The sequence below is a fragment of the Myxine glutinosa genome, chromosome 2, assembly GCF_964187855.1.
Source record: "Myxine glutinosa chromosome 2, kmMyxGlut1.1, whole genome shotgun sequence".
NCBI classification, from domain to species: domain Eukaryota; kingdom Metazoa; phylum Chordata; class Myxini; order Myxiniformes; family Myxinidae; genus Myxine; species Myxine glutinosa.
This window is the reverse complement of record NC_136262.1, coordinates 224388580-224404114: the sequence shown is the minus strand read 5'-3', so window position 1 is coordinate 224404114 and position 15535 is coordinate 224388580. Positions and strand designations below refer to the sequence as shown.

General features: G+C 42.1%; 1 protein-coding gene across 6 annotated transcripts in view; it reads left to right on the top strand.

Moving 5' to 3' along the window:
• The window catches only part of LOC137420793 (sodium-dependent phosphate transport protein 2B-like), an 88207-nt gene extending 72927 nt beyond the window's left edge, over positions 1-15280 (top strand). For all 6 annotated transcript variants that reach the window (XM_068106167.2, XM_068106169.2, XM_068106166.2 and 3 more), the window contains 6 exons: positions 2306-2401; positions 2550-2670; positions 4364-4531; positions 6208-6324; positions 7631-7755; positions 14319-15280. In XM_068106167.2, the coding sequence (XP_067962268.1) occupies positions 2306-2401; positions 2550-2670; positions 4364-4531; positions 6208-6324; positions 7631-7755; positions 14319-14957 (1266 nt within the window). In that variant the 3' untranslated portion in view covers positions 14958-15280. The remainder of the gene's footprint in view (positions 1-2305; positions 2402-2549; positions 2671-4363; positions 4532-6207; positions 6325-7630; positions 7756-14318) is intronic.
• The last annotated feature ends 255 nt before the right edge of the window (positions 15281-15535 follow it).

The window sequence follows — 15535 nt, the reverse complement described above, 5'->3', positions numbered from 1 at the left end:
GCTTCAGGTGTCTCAACAATGGATGGAGGTCCTCAATGCCAAACAGGAAATTAGAGCTGTCTCCCTTGACATATCACGTGCCTACGATACGGTCTGGCACCCCGCTCTGCTCACCAAACTCCCCTCCGATGGTATCCATGGAAATCTCCACTCATGGCTTGCGGACTTCCTCTCTGGTCATAGTCAACATGTGGCCCTGAATGGGTTTCTCTAATCTCCCCTTCCTGTTCAGGCTGGAGTTCCCCAAGGCAGTGTTCTGGGCCCTGTGCTTTTTCTGGTCTTCATCAATGATCTCTCTGACTCTCTTGAAAATGCTCTCTACCTCTTTGCTGAAGACTCCACTCTCTGCCGCTCCATTCCTCATCCGTCAGATCGGCAGTCTGCAGGCTCCTCACTCTCTGCAGACCTGGACAAAATCACAGACTGGGCAAACAAGTGGAACATGGCTTTCAATCCTGACAAATCTCACAATCTTACTATGTCTCTCCAAAAAGACCGAATGGAAAACCCTCCCATCTACTTTCTCAACAATCCTCTCCAAGAAGTTCTGTCACTCAAGCTTTTGGGTCTCACTCTCTGCCATGATCTTTCCTGGGAAAACCACATTTCCAAGCTGGCCTCCAAAGCCAGTCGCCGACTGGGCATCCTCCATCGTGTGAAGTCCTTTCTTGGCACACCTGAGCTCCTCACCACATACAAGGCTTTCATCCGCAGCTCAATGGATACTGCTCTCCCCTCTGGGCTTGTGCTCCTGCCTCACACCTAGCTCGTCTTCACGCTGTTGAAATCAAAGCTTTCAGAATCATTGGAATCTCCCACGATGAAGCTAAATCCGAGGGCCTTTCACTCACTCACTGCAGGGAGGTTGGTGGTCTTTCTGTCTTCTACCGACTCCTCTCCGGCCTTGCACCCCCAGCTCTCTCTGTGCTCTGTCCCCCAAACATTCCTGCAGGTCGCACAAGATCTGCCAGCAACCCTCATTTGGTTAAACTGCCAAAAATCAAGACTCTCTGCTCACCTTCACTCTTTCATTCCCCTTTTCTCCCGCCTCTGGAACAAACTCCCTCACTCTCTTCAATCCCACTCCTCCCTCCACGTCTTTAAAACAGTTGTTCCCCACCATCTCTTATCTTCCCCCATCCAAAACCTTGATCTTTTCTACCCCCGCTAATTCACCCCAGATCCACATTTTTGAAATACCAACTTCTTTCCTGGAAGTCCTTGCAGCGTCCTTGTGTTTTATACTTTTCCAACCCCCCCCCCCCCACCCCCCTTCCCACGCCTCCTCCCCCCAAACCCTCTCCCTCTCACAGATCTCCCGATGTCCCTGCTCTCAAATGTTGTATTTGTGTGCCTCCCCTGCTCTCCCAATCTTGTCTACCGCTCCCCTTATTATGTATTTTATGTGTCTGATTTTTTGTGTGATTAATGCTAGCTCTTTCACGAGCCTCGATCTTGTATACAAAAAAAGAAAAAAGAAAGAAAAAAAGGCGTAGCCCTCAGGGAAAAGCCGTCTAGAACAGTGTTTGTCCGTCTGTATGTATGTACGAGTATGTATGTCGCTCTCAAACGTATACCAATCAGAGCTGAGGATCTGGTCATATGACAGGGTGATGTGATTACGTCTGATGTCATTACGGCGGTATGGCGGCTGACTCTCCACACTTCGGCGTTTTGATTCCAATTTCTTCATGCCGAACATATCGTCGAACCTGTCATATATCACAATCGCCGTGCTCTTCCTTCACGTTTTCATTCAGTGTGAAACACAAACAAACCGATTGTTAAAATGACCCTGAAATATCGAAAGCATCGGCGTTACGGCTCTTACAACAATACGGTACGTATAGGCCTTAGGCTTTATGCCTCCCCTTCGGACTGCTTCGGATAAATTAAGCCCAGGTTTCTTAATACAGTAGTGTATCATTTCAGTAGTATCGTTTTCGTAATAGTAATAATAATAATAATAATACACTAAATATGACCATAACACCCTGTTATGTCATGAATACAAAGTTAATGGAATGAAGCGGTGTATGGTTCATGAATCAATGATAAGCGGTGTACGGAGTAACAACCACGGAAGTAAGGAATTCGCCTCGGTTTTTTGACAGCATGTTATTAACCCAACCCTTGTGGGGTATATCGATTACAGTAGAGGTAGATCTTACCACTGCAGTAAGAAGCAGATCATTGCGTTGATCCAGTTAGGATCCGACAGTGACCACGTTAAGCAGGAATCAGATTGATCTGTTTATGATCGACTTGTTGTGATTGTCAACTGTGACCGTTTTGTTTTCCATAGCTGGACAAATCAGTCATCACCGAAATAGCTATGGGAGATCCGAGTGCCTACAATAAAAGTCTTATAAAAACCTGGTGCAAATTTGAAGAGCACATGGTGAGTCGAATACTTTGTCGGATAAACACCATTCAAGAAACTTTTACCAAAGCTTTACTTACAATGCAAGAAATACATCCCTTCGTGTGTTCTGCTAATTATGAGAAACAATGTGACGATGCTTACTCTGTGGGAACATGTCCTCCAGGTATTGAGGAACGTGTCGGTGAATAACACATCAAACTGCTCATCACCTGAAGCCTGTTGGCCTCATGGAAATGGTTTCCTTACTGAAAGGAATGTGACTGAGTGCGAGGGAATCGAGAAATGTACGCGGTTGTTGTTCCACTACATCTTAGAACCCTAACACGAATCATACTCATTGAGAATGGTCTATACGAGGTAGCTGACACTGCTAGGCAATAAAGTAGCTGGCTCGTAAATGAATGGTAATTGATATTGGTCAAAGCTACTCTACATTGAGGGGGAGAAACGAACATCTGAACAATATTCCTTCATGGAATAGTGGGAAAGTGTGTAGTACAACAGCGGCCATTTTGTTTTACTTGAACAATTTTGAAATGCCATGGCCGGTACTAGAGCGCCACCCAGTACGAGAGCATATCTCTGCCAGGGTGAACAGTTTAAGTTTTGTATTCCACCGATAGGCCGGATCTGGATGCGGACCTGAACAAAAATCGAATTGGCTTGTTGTTTGGCCTACCCAACTCATCCACAACTTTTTGAGATATCCTGCTCACAGACAGACAAACAGACAGGGGTGAAATATAATCTCTGTTCACCTTGGGTGGCGGAGGTAACATTGTGCGTGTTAATAATGCCCCTGGTGGCTACTGCAAGTGGTGGTGATAAGATTACTTGTTTTGTTTCAGGGTGCAAATTTTTTTAGGATTCAGATTTTAGGATTGGTGTGCAAAACCCTGAAAAATGTTTCCCACACTATGCCAAAGGTGTATATGATACTGTGACTTTCTATCATTTTAGTGCACCAGTACAGTGGGAGCCAACAACAAACAACTTATAAGAGCTCAAGCAGAGCATCTTTATTCCAGCTTGAATCCCTACAGACTACTATATTATTTCTTTAATGGTCCTAATGATATACTTGTACCTTCTTGTGGGGTCGGAAAGGGACAGCCTTTGGTTTGTCTTTCACGAACTAGCTTCCATCGTCAGGCCTGAAGCTCGACTAAAGGTGGCAGGAGCTTGGCATTTGTTCAGGGTGCCAGCGTTAATAACTCACCTACTCTTTGTCTAAATACACCAGAGGATCTTTAACATCCACCAACCAAAGATACCAAGCAGAACACAGTGTAACGTCCATCCGAATGATAGCGATGCAACGCTCTGCTTGGGAAACACCAATCCGGCAGTTTATATATGCGTCGAGATTCGAACCCAGACTAGATAGCTCAAAGTGAAGTGAACTACCTCTGCTAGAGAAAGTTAGATCAGGGAGAGGCTAGTTGATACATCATATAATACTAACACGTCATCCTATTATCTACCCTCTTGCTCATAACTTAATCCTTTGCAAATTGAATAATATTTTCACTTGTTTGGGATTTCTTGCTCACTTAGTGCCCAGGGACACAGTTTCCTCCATTGGTTAGAGTTAGATATACAGTAGATGCCTTCTATTTTGGGGAGGTGGAAGGAGAAGGTGGTTTGGAGAAGAGAACACCTATACTTTCTCTATTACACCTTCCCCGACACTACTCGAGTGTTTTCGTAATCACATGATAATAAACAAGCTCATCCGGATGATTATTGGATAAATCCTTCGCTGCTTTCTCCGATGGCCCCATTGGCCATTCTTTCTGGGTTGCCCTGGATTCTCACCCTGTACTACAAACAGGCGTTTACTTACTGACATAAGATACCGTGTGACATCATAATTTGCAAACAACTTAACGGTGGTGAATTTTGTAATTTTTGGTGATTCTGCCATTGTTCTGTGCAGTGACTGTATAATAATATACCAATGTTGTGCGTGAACAGGCCACCATCTCTTTGCATCTACTACTCTGTCTGACTTAGTTGTGGGGATTATCCTGCTTGTGAGCTCCCTCATCGTCCTCTGTGTGTGCCTCATCCTCATCGTAAAAATTCTCAACTCCGTACTGAAGGGTCGAATCGCAGTTATCATCAATAAAACAGTCAACACAGGTATGATATGTTAATAATATTGTGATGGTGGAACTAGGGGTTTATGTTGGGCCTAAAATGTCAGTTTTTTTGTTTTTTAGTGTCAGCAGAAAGTTAATAATACAATACGTACCAGAAATAAAAAGAATTTGGGGTCATTATGAAACAGAAATCTTTGGAATGATGTCGCGTTCCTGGCGATTCAAATCTTTCCAAAGAACGGATAGCCGAACAAGCTGTTACTCCAAGGCGTTCATCAAATGTGGCAGAGTTAAAACAAGCGGGGGGGGGGGGGGGGGAAGGAGGAGGATGCTGAAGAGCACTCACCTGCACGGATCCCACTAGCAGTCCTCAAACCTGCAATAAATAAACTCGACGAAACGGATTTAAAATGTACAAAAATAACAGATTTCTTCAACGAAATGCCGGTACAAAATAAAACACGGCAAAACGAAATTTCCTATATGGAGCACTCCCACAACAGACCCAAACACGGACACAGGGAAACATAACGATATATAAAATAACTGTGTGTGGTTATGTCGTGCACTTAACTCTGATCGCTGGTGGGGTCTCGTCAAGGGTCGAAAAGGGCGTTTGCGGCCTTGCGCGTGAAATGCGCTCGTTGGCGCGGAACAGGCCTCACTGTGCGTCCCTTCACTCCGGGCCTCGTGCTCGAAACGAACAGGAGTTGTTGCGCAGCTTGTCGTTCTTGCTTGGGGAAAAACCGCAGCTCTCCGTCCCCGGCTCTTCCACCTCACGACCACCAGCCCAATGCCGGAACACGGCTGCTCGCGATGAATCCTCCCATGCACTATCGCTTATGGAACGAGAGGCGCTCGCGATGAATCCTCCCCGTGCACTATCGCTTTTGGAATGAGAGGCGCAAGAGGGAATGTTCACTCTCAATGCCCAGATGGCAGACGAACAGGGGAATGAGGAGAAGATGCCGGCACAACTGTTATCGCCAGACCCAAAACCGAGAAAGGTGAGGAGAGGAGCAATCACGACCGTTCGCTATGGCATCCAAAAACGAGAAGAAGATGTCCGCCGCTCCAACTATTTTTACACCCCCACTCTCTGACATCATCAATCGTGCTTCGCCAATCAGCGAGTTGCTTCTTACTTGTCCTATCCTTCAATGAAGAGCCCTGGCCAGTCACGGCTCCTTGGGGCGTGTCTTCATGGAACTTTCGTCATACGCATCCTTTCCAGTCGAGTAATCAGCCTAATCTGGGTTTCCGGTTAGTTTTATTATTAATTGGTGCCATTAAATGCGCAATTCTAACTAGTATCTAATGCGGTACCATAAGAGACAAAGGGATTATCACAGAGGGAATGACGTACAAGGGATAATTTACCCTTATTCCCTAAGCTAGTTAACATGCCCCGCCCCGTCGCGATGGGGGCAAATATACAAGCGTAATCTGAACACATGGTCTACACAAGTACTTATTACATCAAGGTTTCTACACGACATTCGGAGCACCTACCTATACAAATTTACCTGGGCTAAAGTATCCCTACCCCTACAAACATAACAATACATTTGGTAACTTCACATTCATGTGATTCTGCTTCCAGACTGGGAGCAGAATGGCAAACTTTATGCGTAGGCCTCTACAGCAGCAGGATGCTGGTAGACCATTGTAATCATGTTTTCATGGATAAGGAACAATTTCTGCACATGTCCACAGATTTTCCATATCCATTTGCCTGGATCATGGGTTACTTGGCCATTCTGGTGGGAGCTGGGGCGACTTTCATTGTACAGAGCAGCTCGGTATTTACATCGGCAATCACCCCTCTCGTTGGTGAGTTACTCAACGTCTCAACTACTCTACTCCAGTGAAAACTGAACTAACTTCTGAGGTGGAACGGATACAAAAAAAAGGAAACAATCTTTCAGTGAAAGTAAATACTTTGATACTTTGTAAGATGAGAGATAGCTACCTGGTTTCAAGGCCTTGGTAGCAATCCTGAAGTTTTGTCGATTTTCTGTAAGATTGGTACTATTACACTTTTTTTTCTGTACAAAATCTAGTTTAATGTAAAAGCCAGGTGACGGAGGATGAAAAGGTAATGAACTGACAGTGGAGATTTGGAGCCACAGTTGGTCAAAACAAGCAACAGAACTAGAAAGGCACTCGGTAGAGAGAATACCTCCGCCAGGCTGAACAGTTTCAGTTTTGTATCCCACAAAACCAAAAGCTAATTGGCTCGTTCTTGTCACCTACTCAACTCATTCGCCAAGTTTTGTCAAAACTCCTCCAAAACTTTTTGAAACATCATGCTATATATCGTTTTTGGTCCTATCACTCAATGGTGAAGAATCACTTAGAATTTTTTTAAAGCTCTAGTATCCAGATCCGGATCTTCACCAAAATCAAATCAATTCGTCCTTGTCGCACACCCAATCTGTTCACGAAGTTTCGTCCAAATCCGTCCATAACTTTTTGATATATCCTACTCACAGACAGCCAAACAAAGACAGACAGGGGTTAAAATATAATCTCTGTGTCTAAATTACATTTGATAAGGAAGCACAATGGACGAAGAATTACCTTTATCAGAAGAAGGAGCTGATACTCTAGGGCCCCTGCATTTTGGATGGCATGAGGAATAGATCTGTGTAATATGAAAGCCAAATCTTGGACGGTTTTTGAAATATCGTGTACACAAGCCAAGTTACCAATGTGGTTGCGGTGGCAACATAATTTAGGCAATCACAGCCGTGATCTAATCAGTTTGAGATAATGTCATGAGGTATAGATATTTGCAATATGAAAGCTAAATATTCAACAGTTTTTGAAATATTGCGTACACAAAATACATGGATGGATGATCAGTCTGATAAGACGGTCGGTGATCAGATGAGACGGTTGGTCGGATGGAGCTCATTTTAATGTCCCCCATCTCCAACCATGTTGAAGGGGCGGGGGACAAATACATCGAATTTACATGTTTAGATGAGAATTCGTAATATCAAATGAGAAAAAGAGACAATAATAATGAAGGCTGTTATTATAATTTATTGTATCCTTAATGTAAATGGTTATTTATCTTGAAAATGTTAAATGTATAATGGACACTTGAAAGTCTAAATTATGATCCTTCCAGGTATCGGAGTCATTACTCTTGAGAGAGCGTACCCACTCATCTTGGGTTCCAACATCGGTACAACATTTACTGCCATTCTTGCCTCCCTCACAAGCCCAAGCGAGACACTCTTTGAGGCCCTCCAGGTACATGCGCATGCAAAGTTCACTCATTTTCCTACTTTTATTTGCATAAATAACAAAGGTACCTGTTCAGGTACAACTACTTAGTTGAGTTTAAGGACTTGTTTAATTATGACACTTATGAGATGTGAAATGGGTTGAAAAATCCCCATTATGTTTTAATGAATTTGATTATTTAAACAGCAAGGTCTAAATAATCAGCAAGGCCTTATCCAGAATGAAAGACGAGCAAACAGAAACAATGCATGCTGGCAGCAAGGGATGATGCACAAGTAAAACCTCCTTTCTCCAATTTCGACACAGCGCCCTTCTCAAAGAGTAGGTGAGCTATCATTCTACCATGATTAAATTCTACCATGGCTAAATGAGCTACCATGGCTAAATTCCAAATTCCTGCCCTGACTTCCTGAATCGGAGTGGTGACTCGACCAGGATTGTAGCCTAGCAACTGCTTCAGCAACACCAACGCTCTGCATAGGGCATTGTATATGATGATGATGATGATGATGATGATGATGATGATGATGATGATGATGATCCTTTTCCAAGGCTTTCCAATTACAGAATCTCGTAAGGAATACCTAGCCTGACATCAGGTAACAATATCCTAGATATTATTTTAGGGTGTGCATTAAGTTAAGATGAAGAAGACTAAGTTATTGACTTAATTGTGCCTAATGTCACACGTTAAGGAAAGGGGAGCGCAGTTAAAACTTGGATGGGAAACCTCCATGAAGGGCTGACGGTGAAGGCTAGGGAGGAATTGTAGTTCACACAGTAACATGTTTGCTTCTGAGATGTTTGGATCTCGATATGTTCACTCTTTTGAGTCAAATTCAACTAAAACTAGAAAGCATCTGAAAATGCAAAGCCCGTCCCCATCCGTTTGTTCTGTATGCTCAAAATAACTAAAACAGTTAAAAAAGAAATACAAAATGAAAATTGATGATTTTATGCAGGCTTGACCTTTGAGCTCTAAATGTAAATTTTTTTATCAGCTTTGACATTTTCATTGGTGAACCAATTATGTGACCCAATATGCAAATTCTTAAAATTGCAAGTCAATTGGACAAAATTGATGATTTTTTGCAACCTTGACCTTTGACCTTTTGAACTAAAAAACCCAATTGACTCCTACCTTTTGTTTACTGAACCAATTCAGTGACCTGGTATGGAAATTCTTTAAATTTCAGGTCAATCAGGTGAAAATTGGTGATTTTACGCAACCTTCACCTTTGACTTTTTGATATTAAAAAATGGCTTGTAGCTTTTTATTGGTGAACCAATTCAGTGACCCAATATACAAATTCTTAAAATTTCAGGTCAATCGGATGAAAATTGCCGATTTTATGTGATGCTGACCTTTAACCTTTTGACCTTATGACCAAATTATTAATTTGCCTTCTCCATATTTTCATAATAAAGCTTTGTTGAAAATTTGATGACAAAACTCAAATGGTAAATTTAAATTTCAGGTGAATTAGATAAAAATTGATGATTTTAGGTGACGCTGACCTTTGACCTTTTGACAAAATTATTAATTTTCTCCTCCATATTATCATAGTAAAGTTCTTTTTCAAAATTTGATGACAATGTCTCAAATGGTAAATTTAAATTTCACGTCAATTGGATGAAAATGGATGATTTTAGGTGATGCTGACCTTTGACCTTTTGACCAAATTATTAATTTGCCTTCTCCATATTTTCATAATAAAGCTTTGTTGAAAATTTGATGACAAAACTCAAATGGTAAATTGAAATTTCAGGTCAATTGGATAAAAATTGATGATTTTAGGTGACACTGACCTTTGACCTTTTGACAACATTATTGATTTGCCTTCGCTGTATTATGACAATAAAGGTTTGGTAAAAATCTGATGACAATATCTCAAATGGTAAAAAGGTTATGGCCCAGAGGGACACACAGACAGACAGACACACAGAGGTGATTACAAAACCCCATCTCCTGCTGCACACGGGATGGGCGAACAAACTGAGACTCTACAGAGGGCGTTTGAATCATAGAACATGGAGTCCTTTGACTGCGGATCTAAACCAAGAACCCTGTTTTCTCTGCATTTATGTTTTTTTTTTGTTGTTGTTGTTTGTTTTTTTTTGTATACTGAATCGAGGCTCGTGAAAGAGCTAACATTTACTTCACAAACAAATCAACCAGACAAACAAAACACACAAAAAAGAGGGAGCGGAAAACAAGATGGGGAGAGAAGGGGAAGCACACAAACACAACATTTGAGAGCAGGTAGATGTGTGGAAGGGAGAGGGCTTGGGGGGAGGAGGCGTGGGAAGGGGGGGGGGGGGAAGTTATACAGTAAATTCTATGCTCTCTCTAAAAAAAGAGCAGACTATTAGGTGGAGGGGGTAACCCGGGGTATGTTCAGTAACCAAGCACCTATAGATTTCAAATGGAGTGCTTGGTTGAGTGCTTAAACCACTTGGTGAGTGCTCGATAAGAAACTTGGTAACTGAACACACACAGGGTTAAATTCAAATTCACTGCCTGGCCGTTAATTTAGTATACGTATTGGAGGAGTGTATGAAATGACATTAAGTAATTGCGGGGACTTGGGAATGTGGTTAGTACATGGAAGACAAGTAAATGGATGGATTAAATGAATGGGATATGGATAAACTCATCCTAACTGAACTGGGCAAATGGCCCCTTGCTCAATACAACAAACAGCAACAGGCATTTTAAGGCCATTTTCCCTGCAAGAGCGGGGGTTAGCCTTGCGGTCCCCATGACAATGTTGTCCATTTTGCCCTATTTTCTGCATTTTCCCTTGTTAACCCCCTTGCCCGCATTTCTTCTTCGACCATCTTTAGCCAAGTCTTTCTCGGTCTTCCCCGTCCTCTACTTCCTTCTACATTCATTTCCATCACTCTTCTCAACCAGTCACTTTCATCCTTCCTCAACACATGACCAAACCATCTCAACCTGTTTCTCTTCACAGCATCAATCACAGGCTCTATTCCCATCATCTTTCGCAATTCATCATTTGTCTTCCTCTCTCTCAATGATACTCCACACATCCACCGAACCATTCGCATTTCCACCCTTTCCAGCCTTCGTTGCTGCTCTATGTTCATTACCCATGTCTCACTCCCATAAATCATAACACTTCTCACACATGCAGCATACAGCTTTCCCTTCAGCTTCAATGACACTCCCCTCCTCGTCAGCACGCCACTCAGTTCCCGAAACTTCTTCCATGCACACCTCACTCGAGCAACCGTTGCCGAGTCTGATCCACCTTCTCCATTCAGCATGTCTCCAAGGTAACAAAATGTTTTCACACCTTCCAGCTTCACGCCATCTCCAAGATCCAACTCAACATTTCCTCCATCTGCAGCTCCCTCTGTGCACACCTTACACTTGAATATAGCTGCCACACTGGTTAATGACCCTCTCAGACCACTACATTTTTGATGAACCCACTCAGCGCACATTGTACATTGAATGGAATTCACTCCGACACCCTTCCTGCACACAGCACACGGCCACTTCCCAGTTCTTTCCACCTCACCACATGCTTTACCACTTGCCAACACCTTCGTTTTTCCGATATTCACCTTCAGACCTTTTGTCTCCATACATTCCTTCCACTTGTTCATCTTCTCCTTCAGTCCATCCATACTTTCTGCAATCAACACCAGATCATCTGCATACAACAACTCCCACGGTAGACCCTCCTTTACGTTCTGAGCCAGCACCTCCATCACAGCTACAAATAGTAGTGGACTTAGTACTGACCCTTGATGCACTCCCACCTTCACCTCAAACTCACCACTGTTCCCTTCCTTCGTCCTTACAGCTGTGCGCGCTCTTTTGTACATTGCCATCACTACTCTGATCAACCATTCCTCCACTCCTAACTTCCTCCATGCCCATGTCACTACTTCACGTGGAACCTCATCGAATGCTTTCTCCAGATCAACAAACCCAAGAAACAACTTCTTCCTCTTCTCCATATACTTCTCCTGCAACTGCCTCACAATGAAAAGCGCATCTGTCGTTCCTCTTCCTGGCATAAATCCAAACTGCATTTCGTCAATCTTCACTTCCTTATCCTCCTCTCCAACACCCTTTCCAATACCTTCATTCCATGCTCCAATAACTTTATCGCTCAATATGAGCCACAGTCCAGAGGGTCACTTATACCAGATGTTCCCTTATATTAGCAAGATCATGAAAACTCAACATAGGCCTACCTATGGGTTGCTCACTCTCCATTCTCCACAATTATAAAGCAATACAGAACTTTAAAAAAAACATTCCAGTAAGAATAGGATTTTTAAAAAATAGAAATTCGTCCTAAACAAGGCAGAGAGCCACTAAATGTAAAGGGCTACTCAGAAAAAGAGGAAGAGGAAAACTAGCAAAACCTTCATCTAGTCCTGAAACAAGGAAACCTCTTCACAGCACAACTGTGCAGGATGGGGTAGCTAGGGCAGCCGGAAAAACACATTTTCCTCCCGCCGTTGGGTGTTGTTTTTAGGAGACACCATTTCCATACTGGATGGCGATTGACTCCATTCTGTAGCTCATCCGCCCTTTGTCAGATGTTGTTTTTAGTCCTACAGGGTGTCAAAGTCACCCTCCCCGCTAACAAAGCCAGTGAACGGTGTCGGTTTAGTCGCCGCCAACCATGAGGCAGGTAGCACTGGGTTACAGGTTACCAGTGGCAGTCCCAAAAGACTGACCTGACAGTGAAATGCTCGAAATCGATTTGTAAATATATAGTCAAAATGAATAGCTTGACCACTTTTGGGGTTCTTTGAAAATTTAATTCATAGCTTGACCAGTGTTGGGGTTCTTTGAAAATTTAATTCATAGCTTGACCAGTGTTGGGGTTCTTTGAAAATTTAATTCATAGCTTGACCAGTTTTGGGGTTCTTTGAAAATTTAATTCATAGCTTGACCAGTTTTGGGGTTGTTTGAAAATTTAATTCATAGCTTGACCAGTTTTGGGGTTCTTTGAAAATTTAATTCATAGCTTGACCAGTGTTGGGGTTCTTTGAAAATTTAATTCATAGCTTGACCAGTTTTGGGGTTCTTTGAAAATTTAATTCATAGCTTGACCAGTGTTGGGGTTCTTTGAAAATTTAATTCATAGCTTGACCAGTGTTGGGGTTCTTTGAAAATTTAATTCATAGCTTGACCAGTTTTGGGGTTCTTTGAAAATTTAATTCATAGCTTGACCAGTTTTGGGGTTCTTTGAAAATTTAATTCATAGCTTGACCAGTGTTGGGGTTCTTTGAAAATTTAATTCATAGCTTGACCAGTGTTGGGGTTCTTTGAAAATTTAATTCATAGCTTGACCAGTTTTGGGGTTCTTTGAAAATTTAATTCATAGCTTGACCAGTTTTGGGGTTGTTTGAAAATTTAATTCATAGCTTGACCAGTTTTGGGGTTCTTTGAAAATTTAATTCATAGCTTGACCAGTGTTGGGGTTCTTTGAAAATTTAATTCATAGCTTGACCAGTTTTGGGGTTGTTTGAAAATTTAATTCATAGCTTGACCAGTGTTGGGGTTCTTTGAAAATTTAATTCATAGCTTGACCAGTTTTGGGGTTCTTTGAAAATTTAATTCATAGCTTGACCAGTGTTGGGGTTCTTTGAAAATTTAATTCATAGCTTGACCAGTTTTGGGGTTCTTTGAAAATTTAATTCATAGCTTGACCAGTTTTGGGGTTCTTTGAAAATTTAATTCATAGCTTGACCAGTTTTGGGGTTCTTTGAAAATTTAATTCATAGCTTGACCAGTTTTGGGGTTCTTTGAAAATTTAATTCATAGCTTGACCAGTTTTGGGGTTCTTTGAAAATTTAATTCATAGCTTGACCAGTTTTGGGGTTCTTTGAAAATTTAATTCATAGCTTGACCAGTTTTGGGGTTCTTTGAAAATTTAATTCATAGCTTGACCAGTTTTGGGGTTCTTTGAAAATTTAATTCATAGCTTGACCAGTGTTGGGGTTCTTTGAAAATTTAATTCATAGCTTGACCAGTTTTGGGGTTCTTTGAAAATTTAATTCATAGCTTGACCAGTTTTGGGGTTCTTTGAAAATTTAATTCATAGCTTGACCAGTTTTGGGGTTCTTTGAAAATTTAATTCATAGCTTGACCAGTTTTGGGGTTCTTTGAAAATTTAATTCATAGCTTGACCAGTGTTGGGGTTCTTTGAAAATTTAATTCATAGCTTGACCAGTTTTGGGGTTCTTTGAAAATTTAATTCATAGCTTGACCAGTTTTGGGGTTCTTTGAAAATTTAATTCATAGCTTGACCAGTTTTGGGGTTCTTTGAAAATTTAATTCATAGCTTGACCAGTTTTGGGGTTCTTTGAAAATTTAATTCATAGCTTGACCAGTTTTGGGGTTCTTTGAAAAATTTAATTCATTTAGCTGTAGTCTGCTGTTACTTATATCACCATGGAAGGCCGCAATTCTTTCATATCCTCACTTAAAACGATGATATTGCTTTAAAATAGGTGAACGATTGTGAGATGCATGTTTGAAACAAATACGATATAACTCTGCTGCCATTACACAGATCGCTCTCTGTCACTTCTTCTTCAACGTCAGCGGCATCATCATCTATTACCCCATCCCGTTCATGCGCGTGCCCATCAAGCTGGCTAAGATGCTGGGAAACCGCACGGCCAAGTACCGTTGGTTTGCCATTCTTTACCTCATCATCGCATTTTTCCTGGTGCCCGGTGTTGTGCTGGGCCTCTCTTTGGCCGGATGGAAGGTCCTCCTGGGTGTTGGTTTGCCCATCGTCACGATTATAATCGTCACCATTATCCTCAACATCCTGCAGTCCCACTGCTCGTCGCGTCTACCCTTATGCCTTCGCACATGGAACTTCTTGCCACTTTGGATGCACTCATTGAGGCCCTTTGACAAGGCCATTTCCATCACTGTTTCTCAAACCAACAACCGTTGCAGGTGCTGCTTCTGCTGCCAAACCCGAGAACAAGACAAGGCATCCAAAACAGCAGATAACGAATCCAAATCTCTTCCGGGCGTGATATCAGAGCGCAACGACATTTTCACCATTTCAAAGAATGTCAAGGAAGAAATGTGGAAAACTACCATGGCAGAAAAGACTGACCAATTATTTCCTGAAAACACTTTGACATCAAATGCAGATGGCTCTCCAAAACCCTTTCCTGGATGTATAACGTGATAGTTTAGGCTGTTATTGTAATTGGTTTAGAATTTGGAATAATTGCAGATAAGAAACAAAGAAAGGGAGTGTGCCTGGTCTTGGTCTTGGTCTTTCGTGGTGCTAACGCGCCATCTGTTGGCATCACACACTTAATACTTGTTTTATTGTTGCAATATGAAAAAGGACTTGGCATTCCAAATGTCGAGGTGAAAAACATGTATCTGAATCTGAGTGCTTCATGTTGCGAGTACGTTCAAAGGGGTCTACGAACGAAGTACTCATACTAGCCAAAAACTGTCAGTTTCTTCTTTTTCAATATACGAGTGTATGACTGACCATCATTTTGTTTGTAGCACCAACCTGCAGGTTGAATCATCTCTTGGGTGCTTTTTGAAGAGGAATTTGTAATTTTTTGAGGTGCCGGCAATCGCTCACCTACTCGTTTCGAAATACACCGTGCAGTCTATAATGTTCACCAACCTCCAAGCCGTCCGTTCTGGCAGATGCGTCCTCGGGCTTAGCGTCCATCCGATGGACGCCGCACATATTCATGTTTCGCCCTGCGTGCGAAACACACCAGCCTGACAACTGATATA